Source organism: Cherax quadricarinatus, chromosome 14 (genome assembly GCF_038502225.1).
Source record: "Cherax quadricarinatus isolate ZL_2023a chromosome 14, ASM3850222v1, whole genome shotgun sequence".
NCBI classification, from domain to species: domain Eukaryota; kingdom Metazoa; phylum Arthropoda; class Malacostraca; order Decapoda; family Parastacidae; genus Cherax; species Cherax quadricarinatus.
In genome coordinates this window covers 2277989-2299108 of record NC_091305.1, presented here as the reverse complement: position 1 = coordinate 2299108, position 21120 = coordinate 2277989, and the positions used below count along the sequence as shown (strand labels likewise).

The following is a 21120-nucleotide window of genomic DNA, read 5'->3' as shown; positions in this document are numbered from 1 at the left end:
GCCTTATATCTACAAGCATAGTACAGCACTTTGTCTGGATTATTTGAGTTATCCTAGGTAATTTACACTATGCATAACTATTTTTGTATACCTGTGAGACAGATACAGAGATAAATACAAACAGAAGGAGAGAGAGGTAGCCAAAGCAAATCAGCCAGCCAGCCTGCCACCCAACCAATCGGCCTGCCGAACATGTTCAAGAATTTTCTCTTTACTTAGGGCATACGTTATAGAACATTCTAGCAGGATGACACTACCAGTGGTATCAAAATTGAAATATTGAAGTTTTCGATATTTCCCCTCTCCTGCGAATGGTAGCATACCTGAAGCTCGCTCATAACTTGGATTTTGTCTCACAACTCAAAGCAAAAAGTCGACAAAGCGATGGCTCGTAACTCTGAAAACACTTCAGTTGGGGCACTTGCAAGTCAAGGTACCACTGTACTGAGAAATATAGATGAATACATATACAGTGAACCCCCGCATAACGATCACCTCCGAATGCGACCAATTATGTAAGTGTATTTATGCAAGTGCGTTTGTACGTGTATGTTTGGGGGTCTGAAATGGACTAATCTACTTCACAATATTCCTTATGGGAACAAATTCGGTCAGTACTGGCACCTGAACATACTTCTGGAGTGAAAAAATATCGTTAACTGGGGGTCCACTGTAGTTATGCAACTATAATTTAGGGCATGTGCATATGCCCTAAATTAACCTAGCTAAGCCCAAGTGGAAAAGGAATTGTTACCTAATCTGGTCATCTGTTGCACGTTGCCCAGTGGATGACTGCAACATGAGCCATATACATACTTGTGGCTATCTCTCTAAAATGGAGCAGCGAAATGGGAGAAAATATTCTGGGTACAGTGGAAGTTTAGTGATCTGACCCAACCATGGTGTCACCTCATCTGGTGATGAATACCACATGTGAGCTCACTACCATCACACACACACCCTATGTTTTCCGCACTTTGTTGGCAATAATATTTGATGTGATAAATGATTCATGCAAGAGACTGGGAAAGCCACGAGGAGACTTGTCACAACCCTGTTCCTTTTTTTTCAGTGGTCTTTTTTGGTAACGTTGGTTTTAGGTGGAAGACACACTGCCCGAAAAAAAGAAATACTTTCACCATCATTCACTATCACTATCCTGCCAGAGGCATGGTGATACTTCAGTTCAGATGCCCCTCAATACTGCAAATATTCCTACCCTTTCTTCAGAGTGCAGGCACTGTACTTCCCACCAGTGTCCTAGTGTCAACTATAGCACTGTAGCAAGTCCAGTGAACTGGTGCATGTCACATCAGCCACGTGAGGTTGGGGGTTGTTGATCACTATGTGTTACTTGATTTGGGATCAAAGTGGTGTAAAGATGCTCACTGGCACTACAAGCATATGAATATTTATATATGTGTACCACCAAGGCATGGTGACCTAAAAACAAAAACTAAACTTTAAAAAAAAAAAAAAAAAAAATGAAGATTTTCTTTTTAAATTTAGTAATTTATACAGGACAAGGAGTTAATCGTCCCCTTGCTCCCAGCATTTTAGTAGCCTCTGATGACACGCATGGCTGATAAACGGAGATAAGCGGAAATAAACAAGAACAAGAACTAGTAAGAAAATAGAAGCAAACCCAGAGGGGTTTGTGTATATATATATGCTAAAGAAGGAGTAGCAATAATGTTGAAGGATAAGCTATGGCAGGAAAAGAGGGACTATAAATGTATTAATTCAAGGATTATGTGGAGTAAAATAAAGATTGGATGTGAAAGGTGGGTTATAATAAGCGTGTATGCACCTGGAGAAGAGAGAAGTGTAGAGGAGAGAGAGAGATTTTGGGAAATGTTGAGTGAATGCGTGGGGAGTTTTGAATCAAGTGTGAGAGTAATGGTGGTTGGGGATTTCAATGCTAAAGTGGGTAAAAATGTTATGGAGGGAGTAGTAGGTAAATTTGGGGTGCCAGGGGTAAATGTAAATGGGGAGCCTTTAATTGAGCTATGTGTAGAAAGAAATTTGGTAATAAGTAATACATATTTTATGAAAGAGGATAAATAAATATACAAGGTATGATGTAGCACGTAATGAAAGTAGTTTATTAGATTATGTATTGGTGGATAAAAGGTTGATGGGTAGGCTCCAGGATGTACATGTTTATAGAGGGGCAACTGATATATCGGATCATTATTTAGTTGTAGCTACAGTTAGAGTAAGAGGTAGATGGGAAAAGAGGAAGGTGGCAACAACAAGTAAGAGGGAGGTGAAAGTGTATAAACTAAGGGAGGAGGAAGTTCGGGTGAGATATAAGCGACTATTGGCAGAACGGTGGGCTAGTGCAAAGATGAGTAGTGGGGGGGTTGAAGAGGGTTGGAATAGTTTTAAAAATGCAGTATTAGAATGTGGGGCAGAAGTTTGTGGTTATAGGAGGGTGGGGGCAGGAGGAAAGAGGGGTGATTGGTGGAATGATGAAGTAAAGGGTGTGATAAAAGAGAAAAAGGTAGCTTATGAGAGGTTTTTACAAAGCAGAAGTGTTATAAGAAGAGCAGAGTATATGGAGAGTAAAAGAAAGGTAAAGAGAGTGGTGAGAGAGTGCAAAAGGAGAGCAGATGATAGAGTGGGAGAGGCACTGTCAAGAAATTTTAATGAAAATAAGAAAAAATTTTGGAGTGAGTTAAACAAGTTAAGAAAGCCTAGGGAAAATATGGATTTGTTAGTTAAAAACTGAGTAGGGGAGTTAGTAGATGGGGAGATGGAGGTATTGGGTAGATGGCGAGAATATTTTGAGGAACTTTTAAATGTTAAGGAAGAAACAGAGGCAGTAATTTCATGCACTGGTCAGGGAGGTATACCATCTTTTAGGAGTGAAGAAGAGCAGAATGTAAGTGTGGGGGAGGTACGTGAGGCATTACGTAAAATGAAAGGGGGTAAAGCAGCTGGAACTGATGGGATCATGACAGAAATGTTAAAAGCAGGGGGGGATATAGTGTTGGAGTGGTTGGTACTTTTGTTTAATAAATGTATGAAAGAGGGGAAGGTACCTAGGGATTGGCAGAGAGCATGTATAGTCCCTTTATATAAAGGGAAAGGGGACAAAAGAGACTGTAAAAATTATAGAGGAATAAGCTTACTGAGTATACCAGGAAAAGTATACGGTAGGGTTATAATTGAAAGAATTAGAGGTAAGACAGAATGTAGAATTGCGGACGAGCAAGGAGGCTTCAGAGTGGGTAGGGGATGTGTAGATCAAGTGTTTACATTGAAACATATATGTGAACAGTATTTAGATAAAGGTAGGGAAGTTTTTATTGCATTTATGGATTTAGAAAAGGCATATGATAGAGTGGATAGAGGAGCAATGTGGCAGATGTTGCAAGTATATGGAATAGGTGGTAAGTTATTAAATGCTGTAAAGAGTTTTTATGAGGATAGTGAGGCTCAGGTTAGGGTGTGTAGAAGAGAGGGAGAATACTTCCCGGTAAAAGTAGGTCTTAGACAGGGATGTGTAATGTCACCATGGTTGTTTAATATATTTATAGATGGGGTTGTAAAGGAAGTAAATGCTAGGGTGTTTGGGAGAGGGGTGGGATTAAATTATGGGGAATCAAATTCAAAATGGGAATTGACACAGTTACTTTTTGCTGATGATACTGTGCTTATGGGAGATTCTAAAGAAAAATTGCAAAGGTTAGTGGATGAGTTTGGGAATGTGTGTAAAGGTAGAAAGTTGAAAGTGAACATAGAAAAGAGTAAGGTGATGAGGGTGTCAAATGATTTAGATAAAGAAAAATTGGATATCAAATTGGGGAGGAGGAGTATGGAAGAAGTGAATGTTTTCAGATACTTGGGAGTTGACGTGTCGGCGGATGGATTTATGAAGGATGAGGTTAATCATAGAATTGATGAGGGAAAAAAGGTGAGTGGTGCGTTGAGGTATATGTGGAGTCAAAAAACGTTATCTATGGAGGCAAAGAAGGGAATGTATGAAAGTATAGTAGTACCAACACTCTTATATGGGTGTGAAGCTTGGGTGGTAAATGCAGCAGCGAGGAGACAGTTGGAGGCAGTGGAGATGTCCTGTTTAAGGGCAATGTGTGGTGTAAATATTATGCAGAAAATTCGGAGTGTGGAAATTAGGAGAAGGTGTGGAGTTAATAAAAGTATTAGTCAGAGGGCAGAAGAGGGGTTGTTGAGGTGGTTTGGTCATTTAGAGAGAATGGATCAAAGTAGAATGACATGGAAAGCATATAAATCTATAGGGGAAGGAAGGAGGGGTAGGGGTCGTCCTCGAAAGGGTTGGAGAGAGGGGGTAAAGGAGGTTTTGTGGGTAAGGGGCTTGGACTTCCAGCAAGCGTGCGTGAGCGTGTTAGATAGGAGTGAATGGAGACGAATGGTACTTGGGACCTGACGATCTGTTGGAGTGTGAGCAGGGTAATATTTAGTGAAGGGATTCAGGGAAACCGGTTATTTTCATATAGTTGGACTTGAGTCCTGGAAATGGGAAGTACAATGCCTGCACTTTAAAGGAGTGGTTTGGGATATTGGCAGTTTGGAGGGATATGTTGTGTATCTTTATACGTATATGCTTCTAAACTGTTGTATTCTGGGCACCTCTGCAAAAGCAGTGATAATGTGTGAGTGTGGTGAAAGTGTTGAATGATGATGAAAGTATTTTCTTTTTGGGGATTTTCTTTCTTTTTTGGGTCACCCTGCCTCGGTGGGAGACGGCCGACTTGTTGAAAAAAAAAAAAAAAAAAAAAAAAAATGCATGTGTAGTGTGACCTAAATATAAGTAGAAGTAGCAAGACGTACCTAAAACCCTGCTTGTTTGAGACAGAAAGAAGACACCAGCAATCCTACCATCTTTCTTTCTTTCAACACACTGGCCGTATCCCACCAAGGCGGGGTGGCCCAAAACAAAAAACGAAAGCTTCTCTTTTAAATTTAGTAATTTATACGGGAGAAGGGGTTACTAGCCCCTTGCTCCCGGCATTTTAGTCGCCTCTTACAACACACATGGCTTACGGAGGAAGAATTCTGTTCCACTTCCCCATGGATATAAGAGGAAATAAACAAGAACAAGAACTAGAAAGAAAACAGAAGAAAACCCAGAGGGGTATGTATATATACGCTTGTACATGTATGTGTAGTGTGACCTAAGTGTAAGTAGAAGTAGCAAGACCTACCTGAAACCTTGCATGTTTATGAGACAGAAAAATGGACACCAGCAATCCTACCATCATGTAAAACAATTATGGATTTCCATTTCACACTCACTTGGCAGGATAGTAGTACCTCCCTGGGCAGTTGCTGTCTGCCAATCTACTACCTCCAATATATGTATATATTATGTAGATATTATGAGAGTAGACACAAATTTCAAATATGCATGGCACCTGCATGATTTTTCAAGTGGAGTATTTTCAGGAGATATGCTATACCTTCAAGACTAAGTATGTCATTACTAATACTCACCAACTTTATGTGGAAGCTCATGACATAGGACAGCAATTGAAGTTGCTACTCCACCAGTAACACTGGTTCCAAAAGCTGCTCCAATGGCCATTCCATCCAAAAATGTATGTAAAGCATCACCTACTAATATCATGGCCCGCAGAGAATCCTTACGACCTAAATACAAGACAAACTATGTAGAAGGGTTTTGGTAAATTTAATTAAGATATTTTGCAATTTAATCAAGACATACACAATATTGTTTATTTTTTAGTCTACTAGTTTTACATTCAAATCTAGAATGAAGCAATGTCAATGTTTTCGTAATTTAAAACCACAAATTGTTTCTTTGACAGTAAAAATTCCAAAAAATAACAAATATCTTCATAATACTTATCCCAATTTGCCTAGTCCTATTAGAGTTAGGTCTTTTATAAAGCTTCTCTACATTGCAAAACCTTTCAAAAACCCAATAGCACATACCATGAAGGTCTCTCCATGCACTATTCAGCTTTGAATGTACTTTTGCAATTGTATTTAAGAAAAACTGCACTATACAGAGTAACTTCATAAGAACTGATGGTATACAAATTAAGCTGAATAACTGCAGACATGAGAAATAATAATTTAACTCTACTATAGCATTAATTTAAGTTATTGAATCTTTTCCTGCACTTGCTTACACTCTTCAAGGCAGTACTTCACTGTATTTCAGATTGAATTTTTTAAGTTGATTTTGATTAAATGCATTTTTATTCTGTATAGGACAATTTGATGCATGTGTATTATGCTTAAATTTTCTCTTTTTAAGTTCATTAATTTAACTAGATGGATGTTTCCTGCCAAGGCGGATGACCTAAATAAGACATAGTACATAAATGACCATTTTCCTGCACTTAATTTGTACTGTAAAATAATCATTCCCAAAACACTTTACTGGATCTGCTTTGTTTCTCAAAGTTATCAATTTGAAAAATGGCCACCACACCTGTAACATGAGAGTGTCCATGATGAGAATGACCATGATGACCAACATGATACTCCTGCAGAACCATGTTGAAGTTGCTGCTGTTTTGTCTTAAAACTTTGGGGCGGACAGCAGTAGGCGTGTTTAATATCAGAGAGAGTTCCCCTCCCTGTAACATGAACATTTTTAGAATATTTATAAATCTCTTTCCTGTAAGTGATAGGTTTTTTAATACCATATGCAGCCTCTCCTCACTTAGTGATGTACTCGTTTACTTATGACTCTGACTTACAACAGGCTCTCTGACCAGTATGAATACCTAAATAATGTGCATTAGAGCCGATTTCCTTCATTCTGTTTATTACAATATAGAGTACACTACAGTATAAACAATTAAAATATACTAAAATGTTATAAATGATGCAAAAGACACACCAAAACAATATGAAAGATGGCTGACACAAACCCACTACCATTATAGCATGCTATAATGGAGAGGCTGTATCAATAAGAAAGGAATATACCTATGCAATAAACTTGTATATTTCTGCAAGTTAAAATTTCTAAAGCTCTTGCAAAACCTAGAAATTAATGCTTCATAGTTAAGGCCATACACAAATAACTAGCTTAGCTCAGCTGAAAATCTTAATTACAAGGAGATTTTTATCTTGCCCAATCAAAATATGCCTTCCTGCAATTATCTTATCATTACATCCTCACGAGATTTACTAACTTAAAACATAATATGGAAACATGCCAAGAAATGTACCATTTCTGACTTTTCTGCTGGAGTAGTAACTAATCTCTCTCTCTCTGCTGCATTAGATGCCAACTTCTCCTTTTCCATAGACTTCTCAATGCATGTAACTTCGCTCTCTTCAGGTACTGACATTGGCTCCTCTTCCCCAAACCTGGTCCTCTCCAAGCCATTTCCAGTATTTCCATTTGCATCACTACTTGGGCTAGAGCTGCAACCTTCAAAGCAATTTTGGGCATCCAGTGCTGGAAATATGAAATATAATTAATATCTAAAACATTTTTAAAACAAATGGTACTTCAATTTTCAGAGAGTTAAGAAAATGTGAAACATGAATTTAAGTAAGGATAAAGAACAGAGTAAGAGCATAAAAAAAGAATAGCTAAATTTCCTGACCCCAATCATCTAGAATCACTTAAATGAACAATTTCTGATTGAGATAGACTCCTCATTCAAACAATCACTGGTCAGAAAGTGCTATTAATGGATGAAAAGGTGAAAATATGCCATAACAAGACAGAAATAATCAGAAAGGGTATATAGTGTGGCAGAACCTTCACTAGATTATAGGATTAGATATTGTGAATTTAACTGCTAACAGAGACCAAGAGGTTCAGAGGATGGTGCTAGAAAAGCAATTATAAGTGCTATAGCATATAAAGCATATTTAGTGTTAAGACTTCAGGAAGAACATTTAGACTATTTATTAACTTATGAGGACCCTAACTCTTAACTCTTCTGATATTAAAATATTAACAAAGTAGGAACTTAAGCAATTATGACAGTGGAAGGCAATTCAGACATCCACATTCTTGTTTGAGACGCTGCTGTTTAACATATGACCTTTACGTGTTTAGCGTTTGGTTATGATTATAATAACTGCTTTTTAACAATACTTTGGTTTATATGAGTGCAAGTTATGGGACCTAAACATAAGAAATGTGAATAAATTGCTAAGAGAGAATGAATTATCATATATGCTTAGATTTTCTCTTCTCATAATGTTTTCTCTTCTCATAATGATCTTATTCCTGCAAATCACTTTAAGAAACAGGGAGATTGAATATTTATAAAACAACATTTCACTCTGTGACTATGTTTTTTAAACTCTATATATAGAATACATTGGACACAAGGGAATATAAAGGCAGAGTGAGGAATACAGTGGAAGTGTGGGGTGACCTGGAATGGTTGGGTTGATGAGTTTGCCCAATGTGAGGAATTTGGATAAAGGTGAAAATTCCTTAATCCCTGCTTCTATAGGATGGTGTTCGCAGTAAATATTAAAGATGATACCAATGTCCTCAGGTTTGACAATGTCCTTCCAATGGTTGTTGGCACAGTGCTGCGAGGTTCAGTTAATCCTAAGAAGAAAACTTTTTTTTTTTTTTTTAATACACCAAATCGTCTCCCATCGAGGCAGGGTGGCGCGAAAATATAAAAAAAATCACTTAGTAGTTCTGCCTTTTACATTTAGTAATTTATATAGAAGGAGTAACTAGCTGTTGCAACCCCTGAATGGGTCACAATATATATAATGTATATTACCTTTTCATATAATTTTATATTGCTTATATTTGCAATAATAGCTAAATCGTAAATATATTGCTTTATATTATTATTTGACTTAGTTATATTGTTAGGTAGGACGTAACATTCATATATTATGTGGTCATAGTTCAAGTCTTGATTGTCTAACTACTGTAATTATCGCTCGTGGCTCGTTACTCTGCCGGCTTCTCGGTGTTGCTGGGCAGCAACTGTCCACGGAGCAATCACGTGATCGAGGGGGGTTGTTCACACCTTGCCTGAAGTAGTCAGTCTGGGCTAGACTCTCTTGGTGGTTGGACATATTCCTGGCAAGATGCCCTACACTCCTCTCTCTTGTGGGCCCTTGTTGGAAAATCGTCTCTGCCGCTTTCTTGTTGTTGGTTCTGTAGAACTTTGTTCACCGAACACTGTCTAGACTTAGTGATTTTCGACGTTGTACTGAGGTAGTGTGTCGCATAGACACTCTGAGCAACTCGGGTCCTGAGCTGTAGCTTCTGACCTAATTTGTACTGGTATCTGTGTACTGTCACAGTTGGGGATTTTCTTATGCTGAACTTAGATTCAGTAGTATGGGAGGTTGGTGACTTTTGTGAAGGATCTGCAGATGGTCCCTACTTAGTGTCGTTATATTATCTCCTCGATCCTGATTCTGTGTCGCAGTTGCTTGTTATATAGCTATTGGGCTTAGCAATCGTTTTATTGTTCAAGCAAGCTGTTCTGATTGCCAGGTGGTCAAGAAGTTAGTTGATGTGAGGATTTTGTCAGTCATTGGTTTAAGTCTAGTAGAGTCGTGAGACATAGCGAACTACTTAGAGCACTTACACACATACACACAAACTTATTTGTATATTGTACTATTAAATGTTAATGTGCCAAACGGTACTTAAGACGTATAAATGTGATATGTGCCTTCAGTACAATACTACTGTACACGAGAGAAGTGATTATTATTAATTTGTTTAAATTTATTAATTTATTTTAATTTGATAATATACTCCTAGACATCTTGATTGTTAATAAGTTTATTAAATTTTAATTTCTCTAGTTAGTAGCCTACCAGTTGTAATCCTGAAGCACTAATAATTCTTATTGAATTCCATTGGATAATTGGACCAGGATACTGACTAATTGTTACGAAAACCCAGTAACAGGCTGGATGCTAGAAGGGCAGTCCTTTCTAGTATTCACTGGCGATCTCTAAGCTTATTAGAAATCGCGCTTTTTGTAACACTAGCCCCTTGCTCATAGCATTTTAGTTGCCTCTTATGACATTCATGGCTTACAGAGGAAGGATTCTTCATTTCCCCATGGAGATAAGAACACACATAGTGGTGACAATATTGTTTATGTCCTCGAGTCTGCTTACTAATTCCTTGGTTGTGTAGATAGTATCTATAGGAACAAGAAATTGGCTAGGGGTCTGGACTGCTGAAAACTACCCTGGAACTATGTGAATGTGTCCATGGTGTAGAATGAAGCTCATCTCTGCATTACCACTGCCCTTTCAGCAGTTGTTGGAGCAGTGTCAAGAGTATATTGTTGAGCATAAACCCCCAATGAACATTGGCAGTGGTGACTATGTTATGTGCTCCGGTGTAGTCCTCTCAATGACATCACAGAAATTGCTTCCTAATGCTGTAGCCTGGTTGTTTGGAAGATGTCACACTGACTTCTGAAGCAAGGTTTTCAGCACACTAAATTTAGAAGGCAGATCTAGCTCAGAGAGAAGAGACATAAAAACAGAGGAGTTTGGCTGAGGTAGATCTGGGAAGCTCCAGACACAAGGAGCTTGCCAAATTTCTCGAGTTCTGCAAACTTTTTGAACTTAATTTCTTCAGATGTTCATGTGCACTTCACCTGTACTTGTCCTACGTTACTCCTGATATATACAGTATTCCCACATGTCCTGCGTATTCTCTATAGCAGGTGTTCTTAATTAGGGAGGAAGGGGGTGCACAAAACCAGAGCAAAAATAAGGAATGGACCTATGGTCACTATCTTGAACACTATATGCTTAATTGTCCACTTATTGAGGAATATGGAAACTGACAGTATAATAACCTATGTTATGTCAAGATATCTTATTAATGAAAATAAGATACTTGTAACATATAAGTGAACTGCAGATATGGGGCCTAGTTCCTAGGCCTTTTGTGTACCCGTATGTTAGTGCGCTACCATCCACAGGATGGATATAGGGTGCACAATCAACTAGTCACCTCGGTGACAAAATCTCATAATGTTTGTATTACCTTACCCACACTCTTTCAAAAAGGTAACAATAAGCTAAGAATAAACCTTAGTTTCTCAATTTTCCTATTTAAAGATAACTTTTTTATTTTTACATTCAGAATTTTATATGAAGGAAAGATGGATGCAGGGAGATGAGGACCAATTGCAATAGGAAGGTGTAGGGAAGATGAAGTGCAACCCAAAATAATTAAGAATCAATCTATAAACACAGAAAATCTTGGTTGCCAAGCAAAATATTGTCTTAACAATGTCCATTTTACCTTTGCTTTGCAACTTGTTGGTATTTTATACCTCTTATGCCTATCTATGCTACCTAAAAAGCAAGTTCCATGAAGAATGTTATCTTCTAATAGAAACTAATTAACTATCCAGTTATGGCCATAAGAAATCTATTTTTGTCAATTACATGCATATGTGTGTTAGATAGGAGTAAGTGGAGTTGAATGGTTTTTGGAATTTGACGAGGTGTTGGAGTGTGAGCAGGGTAATATTTTGTGAAGGGATTCAGGGAAACCTGTTACCTAGACTTGAGTCCTGGAGGTGGGAAGTACAACACCTGCACTTTAAAGGAGGGGTTTGGGATATTTGCTATTTAGAGTGACATCTAAACTGTTGTATTTATGCACCTCTGCAAAGACAGTGATAGTGTGAATGATGATGAAAGTGTTTCTTTTTTTTGGGGGGGGTCACTTTGCTTCGGTGGGAGAGCTGAAGAGAGGTTGTTGAAGTGGTTTGGTCATTTAGAGAGAATGAATCAAAGTAGAATGACTTGGAAAATGTATAAATCTGCAGAGGAAGGAAGGCGGGGTAGGGGTCATCCTTGAAAAGGTTGGAGGGAGGGGGTAAAGGTGGGTGAGGGGCTTCGACTTCCAGCAAGCATGCTTGAGCGTGTTAGATAGGAGTGAATGGAGACGAATGGTTTTTTGGGACATGACGAGCTGTTGGGTTGTGAGCAGGGAAATATTTAGTGAAGAGATTCAGGGAAACCAGTTATTTTAATATAGCCGGACTTGAGTACTGGAAATGGGAAGTACAATGCCTGCACTTTAACCCGTAAATGGTCCAAATGTATATATACATTTTTTCAACATTTGAAAGTATGTAAAAAAAGTAGATCTTTTTTTTTGTTATATTTGAAAATATGTTTAAAAAAAAGGTAGATCTACTTTTGGAGCACTACGCATGTGAACGTAGATCTGCTTGGACAGTTTAAGGGTTAAAGGAAGGGTATGGAATATTGGCAATTTGGAGGGATATGTATATCTATATAGTGGACCCCCGCATAGCGATATTAATCCGTGCAAGAGAGCTCATTGTTATGCGAAATTATCGTTATGCGAATGAATTTTCCCCATAAGAAATAATGGAAATCAAATTAATCCGTGCAAGACACCCAAAAGTATGAAAAAAAAATTTTACCACATGAAATATACATTTTCCTACACACAAAGAGAAGGATACATGCACAATAGTAGAGTAGTACATGCACAATATATATTGTGCATGTACTACTCTACTAAATGAAGAATAAATGACACCTTTATTGAAGATGCAGCAATGACTGATGAGACACTGTGTCCTGGGAGTGCCTTTTCCTCCTGAGTACTGTAGGTCCTGTTTGGCATTTTCTTCCAGAACAGGCCTTATCACACTGTGTATGCCACTACAATTCTTAAATCTCTCAAACCAACCTTTGCTGGCTTTAAATTCACCAATATGAGCACTAGTTCCAGGCATTTTTCCCTGTTCACCTGGGTGTTAGTCGACTGGTGTGGGTTGCATCCTGGGAGACAAGATTAAGGACCCCAATGGAAATAAGTTACAGTCTTCGATGACACTGACTTTTTTGGGTTATCCTGGGTGGCAAATCCTCTGGGGTTAATTGTCTCTTGGTATTCTCAATAAGCCACACCAACAACTGTGCTACAGCAGCAGCAGACGATGCTACAGCAGCAGCAGACGATGCTACAGCAGCAGCAGACGGTACTACAGCAGCAGCAGACGGTACTACAGCAGCAGCAGCAGCAGCTGACGGTGGTACAACAGCAGCAGCAGCTGATGGTGCTACAGCAGCAGCAGCTGATGGTGCTACAGCAGCAGCAGCAGCTGACAGTGCAGCAGCAGCAGCTGACGGTGCTACAGCAGCAGCAGCAGCTGACAGTGCAGCAGCAGCAGCAGCAGCTGTACCACCAATAGTAGCGATGGTTGATTGGGGTTTATTATACAACCTGGCCAGCTCGGAGACACGCACTCCACTTTCATACTTATCAATGATCTTTTTCTTCATCTCTATAGTAATTCTCACCCTTATTGCTGTAGGGTTGGTACTAGAAGCTTTCTTGGGGCCCATGGTCACTTATTTTGCAGATAAAATCACCAAAAACACTGTAATAATACGAAATGTTCCGATTGTATGCTTGGATGTTACCGAGGAGGCTGGCTGGTAAACAATGCCACCGGCGGAACATGTGAGCGTGGCTCAGGCCGCACATAAACGCGTCTCGGACAAACAGCGTTGAGCGGGTTTTTTAGCGGTATGCGAGGCAAAATCTTAGTGATAAAATGTAGCGGTATGCGGATTTAAAGTTATGTAAGGCCAACGGTATGCGGAGGTCCACTGTATATACTTCTAAGCTGTTGTATCTGGGCACCTCTGCAAAGACAGTGATTATGTGTGAGTGAGGTGAAAGTGTTGTATGATGATGAAAGTATTTTCTTTTTGGGGATTTTCTTTATGCCGCGCATACCGATTAAAAACCCGCTTACCGATTTTCGTCCGAGACGCGTCCAATGTGCCCTTTTGGGTCACCCTGCCTCGGTGGGAGACGGCCGACTTGTTGGCTAAAAAAAAAATTGTGCCTACTTCAAAGATTAAGGAAAAATCTTTATAGATGAAAAACTGACACAGCTGTTGCAATCTTTGTAAGAAATATGTATACAAAAATAATAACTTAAATGAGGTTACTGTCCTTGCTCAACAAATCATTAATTTATTCAAATATAAAAATTAAGGACATTAGGTATATGGACAGATGATAACTTTGAAAGATGTTCAATCAATGTGTAATTTTAAAGAGGAATATATATGTACAAGCTACTATTGATGTGTGCTCAGGTGATGATACAACTCATGTATAGCACATGCAAATATATTTTACAAGAGCATAAGAAAAATGTATGAGAATAACATAAATGTTCACAAGAAAAATGTACAAGAATAACGTAAATGTTCATAAGAAAAATGTACGAGAATAACATAAACGTTCATAAGAAAAATGTATGAGAATAATGTAAATGTTCGTGAGAATGACAATGAAAGTGTTTCCTCTTTGTAGGGTCATCCTACCTCAGTGGGAGATGGCCAGAGTGTTGAAAAAAAAAAAAAATGGTCTAGTGACAAACCTTTATCAGGTGATATTTGTATTACTATTCTCATACTGTTGAATATGGATTATTCTTATATTATTATGATCACAAGTATGTGGCAAACCCATACAATGGTTATTCTTATACATTGCCCATATAGTCAATGTATGCATCACTCAAATTTACAAATACAGTGTGTATAAACACATGGGCAGGTTACCATATGTATCTTATCAAAAGTAAGTAACTTTATTCAGGTATACACAAATACAGTTACATAGAATTATCATACATAGCAGCATATGTGTAGAGAACCTAGGATAACCCAAAAAAGTCAGACACAGTGACTTATTTCCATTGGGGTCCTTTTACCTTATTTTTTTTTTTCAACAAGTTGGCCATCTCCCACCGAGGTAGGGTGACCCAAAAAAGAAAAAATCCCCAAAAAGAAAATACTTTCATCATCATTCAACACTTTCACCACACTCACACATTATCACTGTTTTTGCAGAGGTGCTCAGAATACAACAGTTCAGAAGCATATACATATAAAGATACACAACATATCCCTCCAAACTGCCAATATCCCGAACCCCTCCTTTAAAGTGCAGGCATTGTACTTCCCATTTCCAGGACTCAAGTCCAACTATATGAAAAATAACCGGTTTCCCTGAATCCCTTCACTAAATATTACCCTGCTCACACTCCAACAGATCGTCAGGTCCCAAGTACCATTCGTCTCCATTCACTCCTATCTAACACGCTCACGCACGCTTGCTGGAAGTCCAAGCCCCTCGCCCACAAAACCTTTACCCCCTCACTCCAACCCTTTCGAGGACGACCCCTACCCCGCCTTCCTCCCCCTATAGATTTATATGCTTTCCTTATTATTATAATATAAAGGTTATAATATTTTCTTATTATTTTATAATGAAGATAACATCTTATTATCATACTAAAAAGACTATCTACAATACGAGGGTCATTACTAGGAATAAGGTAAAATTTACACGTATGTTAGCTAAAAAATAGAAAATCATTCCCCTCCCTTTCTGTAGCTACATTCATCAGACACCTTTTGGCACTCTTCTTGAACTGGTTCATGCTATGACTGGCTTTGACATGTGCGGGTAGTCTGTTCCATTCCTTTATTGCTGTACAATAAAAGGTGTTTGAAGCCTGGCCAATGACTATGGGTACTACAAAGTTGTGCTCTCTCCCCCTAGTACTATGATTGCTTTGGTTCCCAACCTTGACAAAATTGGCAGCAAGATATTCTGGACACTGTTTGTGAGCAACTTTATAAACAAGATTTAGCTTCAGTTGTTTTACTCTGTCTTCAACATTCAGCATATCCAACTGCTGTAATTCATCCTGGCCTACATGTTCTCTTGGTCCCAGCCCCAGGATGAATCTTACGATTGTGTTCTGGGTGATTTGCAGTCTATCTTTCAGTTTTTTTTGTCAAGGCAGAGTACCATGAAAAGCAAGCGTAATCCATATGGCAATGTATAAGGGCTAGACATAGGGTCCTGCGAGCCTCAGTAGGTAGACACTGTGCTTGTCTATACAGGAACTTCAGTCTGGCATTTGCCTTCTTTACTACACTGTTCCCTATCAATTCTCCTTACATGCATGGGTCAAAGGGGATTCCCAGATATTTTACTGATGAAACCCCATTACACTGGACCATTAAAATTATTTACCCTTCTCAGTTTGTTTCGTGCCAAAGAGAATGGCTTCAGTTTTCCCGAGGTGTAATGATAGTTTGTTGTCTACTAACCATTTGCTGCAGGACTCTAGTTTCAGTGTTAAAACATTAGCTATATCTTGTGGGCTTTACCTGACACTAACAGAGCACTGTCATCTGCATACAGTAGGAGTTTGCACTTGACACTGATAGGCATGTCATTGACATAACATAAGAATAATAAGGGACCCAGAATACTACCTTGGGGAACTCCACATGCTATCGGCAGGGGTCCTGATTCCGTTTTGTTGATTTTGACAATTTGTCTCCTGTTGCTAAGGTAGGACTTAAACCAGTCTACAGAACCTATACCGATAGCTTGAAGTTTCTTACATAATACAGTGGACCCCCGCTTAACGATCACCTCCAAATGCGACCAATTATGTAAGTGTATTTATGTAAGTGCGTTTGTACGTGTATGTTTGGGGGTCTGAAATGGACTAATCTACTTCACAATATTCCTTATGGGAAAAAATTCGGTCAGTACTGGCACCTGAACATACTACTGGAATGAAAAAAGTTCGTTAACTGGGGGTCCACTGTATATTGTGGTTGACAGTATCGAAGGCCTTTTGCAGGTCTAAGGTTACCATACCTATGAGGTTCCCCTTTGACATTTCAGTTCTCAGGTAATCCATCAGATTAATTAGGAAGGTGTTGGTTGAGTAAGATCTTCTAAAGCCCGACTGGTAGCTATGGAGAATGTTGTTGTCATTAAGGTACTTAACTACTTGAGAGTACACCGCCCTCTCTAGAATTTTGGATATTATACTGAGTATACTAACAGGCCTATAGTTGCTGACATCAGACCTACTATTTTTCTTGAAGATAGGAGTAACTCTGGCCTCCTTGAACCCCTCCGGTATGGTATTAGTGGTGATTGATAGATTTATTATGTGAGCAATAGGGATTGAAAGTTCAGAAGCACCATCTTTTAGGAACTTAGATGGGATGTTATCAGGGCCTGTGCTCTTAGTTGGGTTTAACCTGCTTAGTTCTTTTTGAATAAAGTCATGAGATACACTTACTAGTTGACAACTGTTTGGGGTTTCCCCTTTATTGGTATAGTATGTCTGAAACTTATCAGAGTCTGTGTTAAAGGTATTTGATGCAGCTGGTAGTTTATTTACTAGTGTTGATGCAACAGATGTTGTCGACTATCAATGCCCTGAAATGGTTATATGATGTCAATGAAATACGAGAATCAAGAACTGTGGCTGGTATTAACTTTGAATGGACAATCATTAAAACTAGTAATTGTTTATACAGTTTTGCAGGCCCATATTGTTACGAAAACATATTAGTCGCCATAACACGACCCAACGCTGTCCATTACACCGCGTTCATTAACCTGTCCGTAGATACGCACTAATCACAAGATACGCTGGTTCAAATAACACCCAATCACACCGTCTATTATATCAACAAAGCACACATCACCACTCTTCGTTCAACATGCTATATTGTAACTCTTATTTGATCCTCACGTCGTCACCAGATCATCCAACCATATTCAGATAATATAACGTCACCCAATTCTGTTTTGAATAACTAATCACAACTGAAGAAGATTCAAATGATACAATAACATACACTTGACCAAAACAACGATAACATCCATATATAAAACGTCGCTATAATAGAAAATAGGCCTGACCTGGTCTGCTGACTAGGCCATTTTTAAAACACTGAGGGAAGTAAAAGCCACCTACAACCTGACTTTCCTTGAGTTTATAGATATATTTGGCATTTTCTGCTATGATTCTCTCACTGTACACTGGTCAGCTACTAAAACATTAACCTTGGCTGTTTACCTATTCACTTCTTTCCCACGAATGGTACTGAGGGATAACCGTCCTATAACCTTGGAGTTTTGTACTGTTGATTTGACGATGTCTCCTGTGTTTCCCTCTTGTTTGCACTGGTACAGATGATATGATGATGGTACAGATATGATGCTACTGTCAACAGATGAACGTCAATAAAGATGAGAATTTCACTTCGCTAGTTGTACGTCTGGCAGTAGCTGGTGTTTGGATGCCGGTCAGCCATGTTTAAATGCTCAATTGGCACTGAGGAAAAAAGCCCTACAGACCTGTCATTTCCTTGGAGTTTTGTTGATCAGGTTTTCTGCCATGCTGTCTTCCCGTTGAACACTGGTGCAGTTGATATGGAGGTCAGTTATTTCACTGTAGTGGAAAACATTTCATGTCTGGTTCACGTCTGGCAGCAGGTCTGGTACTTGAATGCCGGTCCCTCTTTTGTCATATTTAGTCCATTTCATTGTCGTCACCATCAGTTTTTATGTCATTATAGGTTCCTTGCATGTTGTTGCAGCAGTACTTGCAATTTGGCCATCACTGGAGGTCAGATAGGCCCAGGGGACGGCAAGATATAGGAGCAGCCTTGTTGCTGCTTGCTGCGGCTGCGACTCCAGTTCAAAACAGTGTTCTGCATTTATGGGTATTTCATAAGTATCAAAGTTAGCAAGAACATAAAAATGAAACTATTGAATAATAATAAAAATCTACAACACTTACTCATGGTGCTCTCAGCATATATGAAGGAATTATGCTTGGAATGTTTGGAGAGCTTTTCACCTATTTTGTCTATATTCTGACTCCCAGTATCTTCTATAGTTGTCGCTGTCCCGACTGTCTCTTTATCTATCTCATCCTGGAAACAGTGAAAAATAAACATTCTCGAACATAACCTTGTGCCCACTATTAGTACATGCAATGCATTTACTGCCCTGAATGAATTTAAATTACTATAATCAAATTCAGTGAAAAACATTAAACCAGTAAGGGTTATATAGGAAGGGGCTGTATAGCCCTTGTGGCTTAGCGCTTCTTTTTTGATTATAATAATAATAATAATAATATATAGGAAGGGGAAGATGAGTTCAATTCCTTTATACAGCTTAAGAGTCCTTGAGCTGTATAAAGGCATCCCCCTTGAAGGGATTAAATTTTGTAGTTTTTTTCTTTTGAAATTAAGAACAGTAATTAAATTACTAAATATGCTGAGTCTTTAAAGAAAGAATACTATAATGATTTCTGAATTTTTCAAAATTTATTTAAACTTAATTAATTCTTTGAAGACTACACATATACATGTCATGAGAACTTAAACCCACAACTGGCATAATTATTCAAAGAATCATTATTATCTCACCTTACTCTTTGTGAGATCCCCTTCAAGTTCATGGCTGTGTCCATGAGCATGACCATTTCCACAAAAGATATTGTGGAAGCGTTCCAAGAAAAGGAATAAAATTATTCCGCCTAGAGCAGTGTAGCCATAAAATGCATGCAATACATGCGTACTGCCACTCGACGAAATGTCCATGGTTAAGGCCTGAAAAAGATATTACCTTATGTATTGTGTAAGCAGCAGATGATGCAAAGACTCTTTTTTAACACTGTTGTCACCCACCAAAGTAGGGCAACCTAAAAGAAGAAGCACTTTTACCATCATACATTCAATCACTGCCTTGCTAGAAGCATGCTGACATGACAATTCAGATGATCCTCTGAACTGCAATCTCCCCATCTTTTCTTCTGAGTACAAGCACCATACTTCTCAACTCCAGGACTCTTAAGTCCAGTTAACCAGCTTCCTTGAATCCCTTTGTAAATGTTATGTTACTCACACTCCAACAGCAAATCGTAAAAGCCACTTGCCTCTACTCTTACATAACATGTGCACACAAGCCTGATAAGAGGTCCAAACTTGTACCCACTCGAAGCTTCCCTTACTCCCTCACTCCAACCCTTCCTGGGACAACCCCTACCCCTCCTTCCTGCCACTCCAAAATTAAATGCTCTCCTAGTCAACCTAATTTTGCTCAATCCTCTTTCAATGTCCTCTTGTGTACAATGTCCTGTTTGTGTACATACCATACAAATATTTTTTTATGGTGGTCTTGAGGGTACACGAGTGTTGTGGACACACAAAACCTTGGGGAGCATTAAAAATAAGTTGGACAAATATAAGTGAGAAAGGTTGAACTGGAGATGGGCCCACTTAGCTTAATTAAGCCAGTCAGTCTACTGCAATGTTCCTTTTTTGTTATGTATTTTTTGTTATTTTTACATACCTTTTTGTGGTAGTATGAGCTCATAAGAAGGGGTATAACTATTTGGCTATTTATTTTGAAAAAAAAAAAAAAAAAAAAAAAAAAATATATATATATATATATATATATATATATATATATATATATATATATATATATATATATATATATATATATAGTATATATATATATATATATATATATATACTTCTACTTACACTTAGGTCACACTACACATACATGTACAAGCACATATATACACACCCCTCTGGGTTTTCTTCTATTTTCTTTCTAGTTCTTATTCTTGTTTATTTCCTCTTATCTCCATGGGGAAGTGGAACAGAATTCTTCCTCCGTAAGCCATGCGTGTTGTAAGAGGCGACTAAAATGCCGGGAGCAAGGGGCTAGTAACCTCTTCTCCTGTATATATTACTAAATGTAGAAGGAGAAACTTTTGTTTTTCCTTTTGGGCCACCCCGCCTCGGTGGGATACAGCCAGTGTGTTGAAAAAAAAAAAAAAAAAAAAAATACATATATATATATATATATATATATATATATATATATATATATATATAACTGGTAATTTTTGGTAGTGTAGTAAGATGTACACATAGTAACATAACTAACATGAGGTAAGAGATGAATGAGGGCATCTCCTGCTAATGTTCCTACAGCCAGGGCCATCAGGAAGCGGTTGACTCGGTCGTAATGCTGACCACGTTTCAATGCAGGGATCAGCATGATGCATGCCAACCCTGCGAGTCCAATAACAATCATGCTTGTTACAGCTCCAACCCAACTTTCTGTAAGAATAAACAGAGGCATATAAGCACAAAACAAGTTAAACAAGATACTGTACTTTAAGGGAGGAGAAAACTCATGCTATTGCAAAGAAGTACGTATTTTTGATATCTCTATTACACTATACCAGC

At 38.4% G+C, this 21120-nt stretch overlaps 1 protein-coding gene and 1 long non-coding RNA gene across 3 annotated transcripts in view; one reads left to right on the top strand and one right to left on the bottom strand.

Moving 5' to 3' along the window:
- LOC138852671 (uncharacterized) overlaps window positions 1-7437 on the top strand; it is a 96553-nt gene extending 89116 nt beyond the window's left edge. The window contains exon 3 of the long non-coding RNA XR_011391977.1: window positions 7310-7437. This is a non-coding gene — a long non-coding RNA (uncharacterized lncRNA). The remainder of the gene's footprint in view (window positions 1-7309) is intronic.
- LOC128706226 (zinc transporter foi) overlaps window positions 1-21120 on the bottom strand; it is a 100437-nt gene that overhangs the window by 17974 nt on the left and 61343 nt on the right. For both annotated transcript variants that reach the window (XM_070084767.1, XM_070084768.1), the window contains exons 5-10: window positions 20816-20991; window positions 19282-19464; window positions 18645-18780; window positions 7197-7429; window positions 6449-6596; window positions 5482-5637 (exon numbers count right to left, since the gene is read on the bottom strand). In XM_070084767.1, coding sequence (XP_069940868.1) covers window positions 5482-5637; window positions 6449-6596; window positions 7197-7429; window positions 18645-18780; window positions 19282-19464; window positions 20816-20991 — 1032 coding nt within the window. The remainder of the gene's footprint in view (window positions 1-5481; window positions 5638-6448; window positions 6597-7196; window positions 7430-18644; window positions 18781-19281; window positions 19465-20815; window positions 20992-21120) is intronic.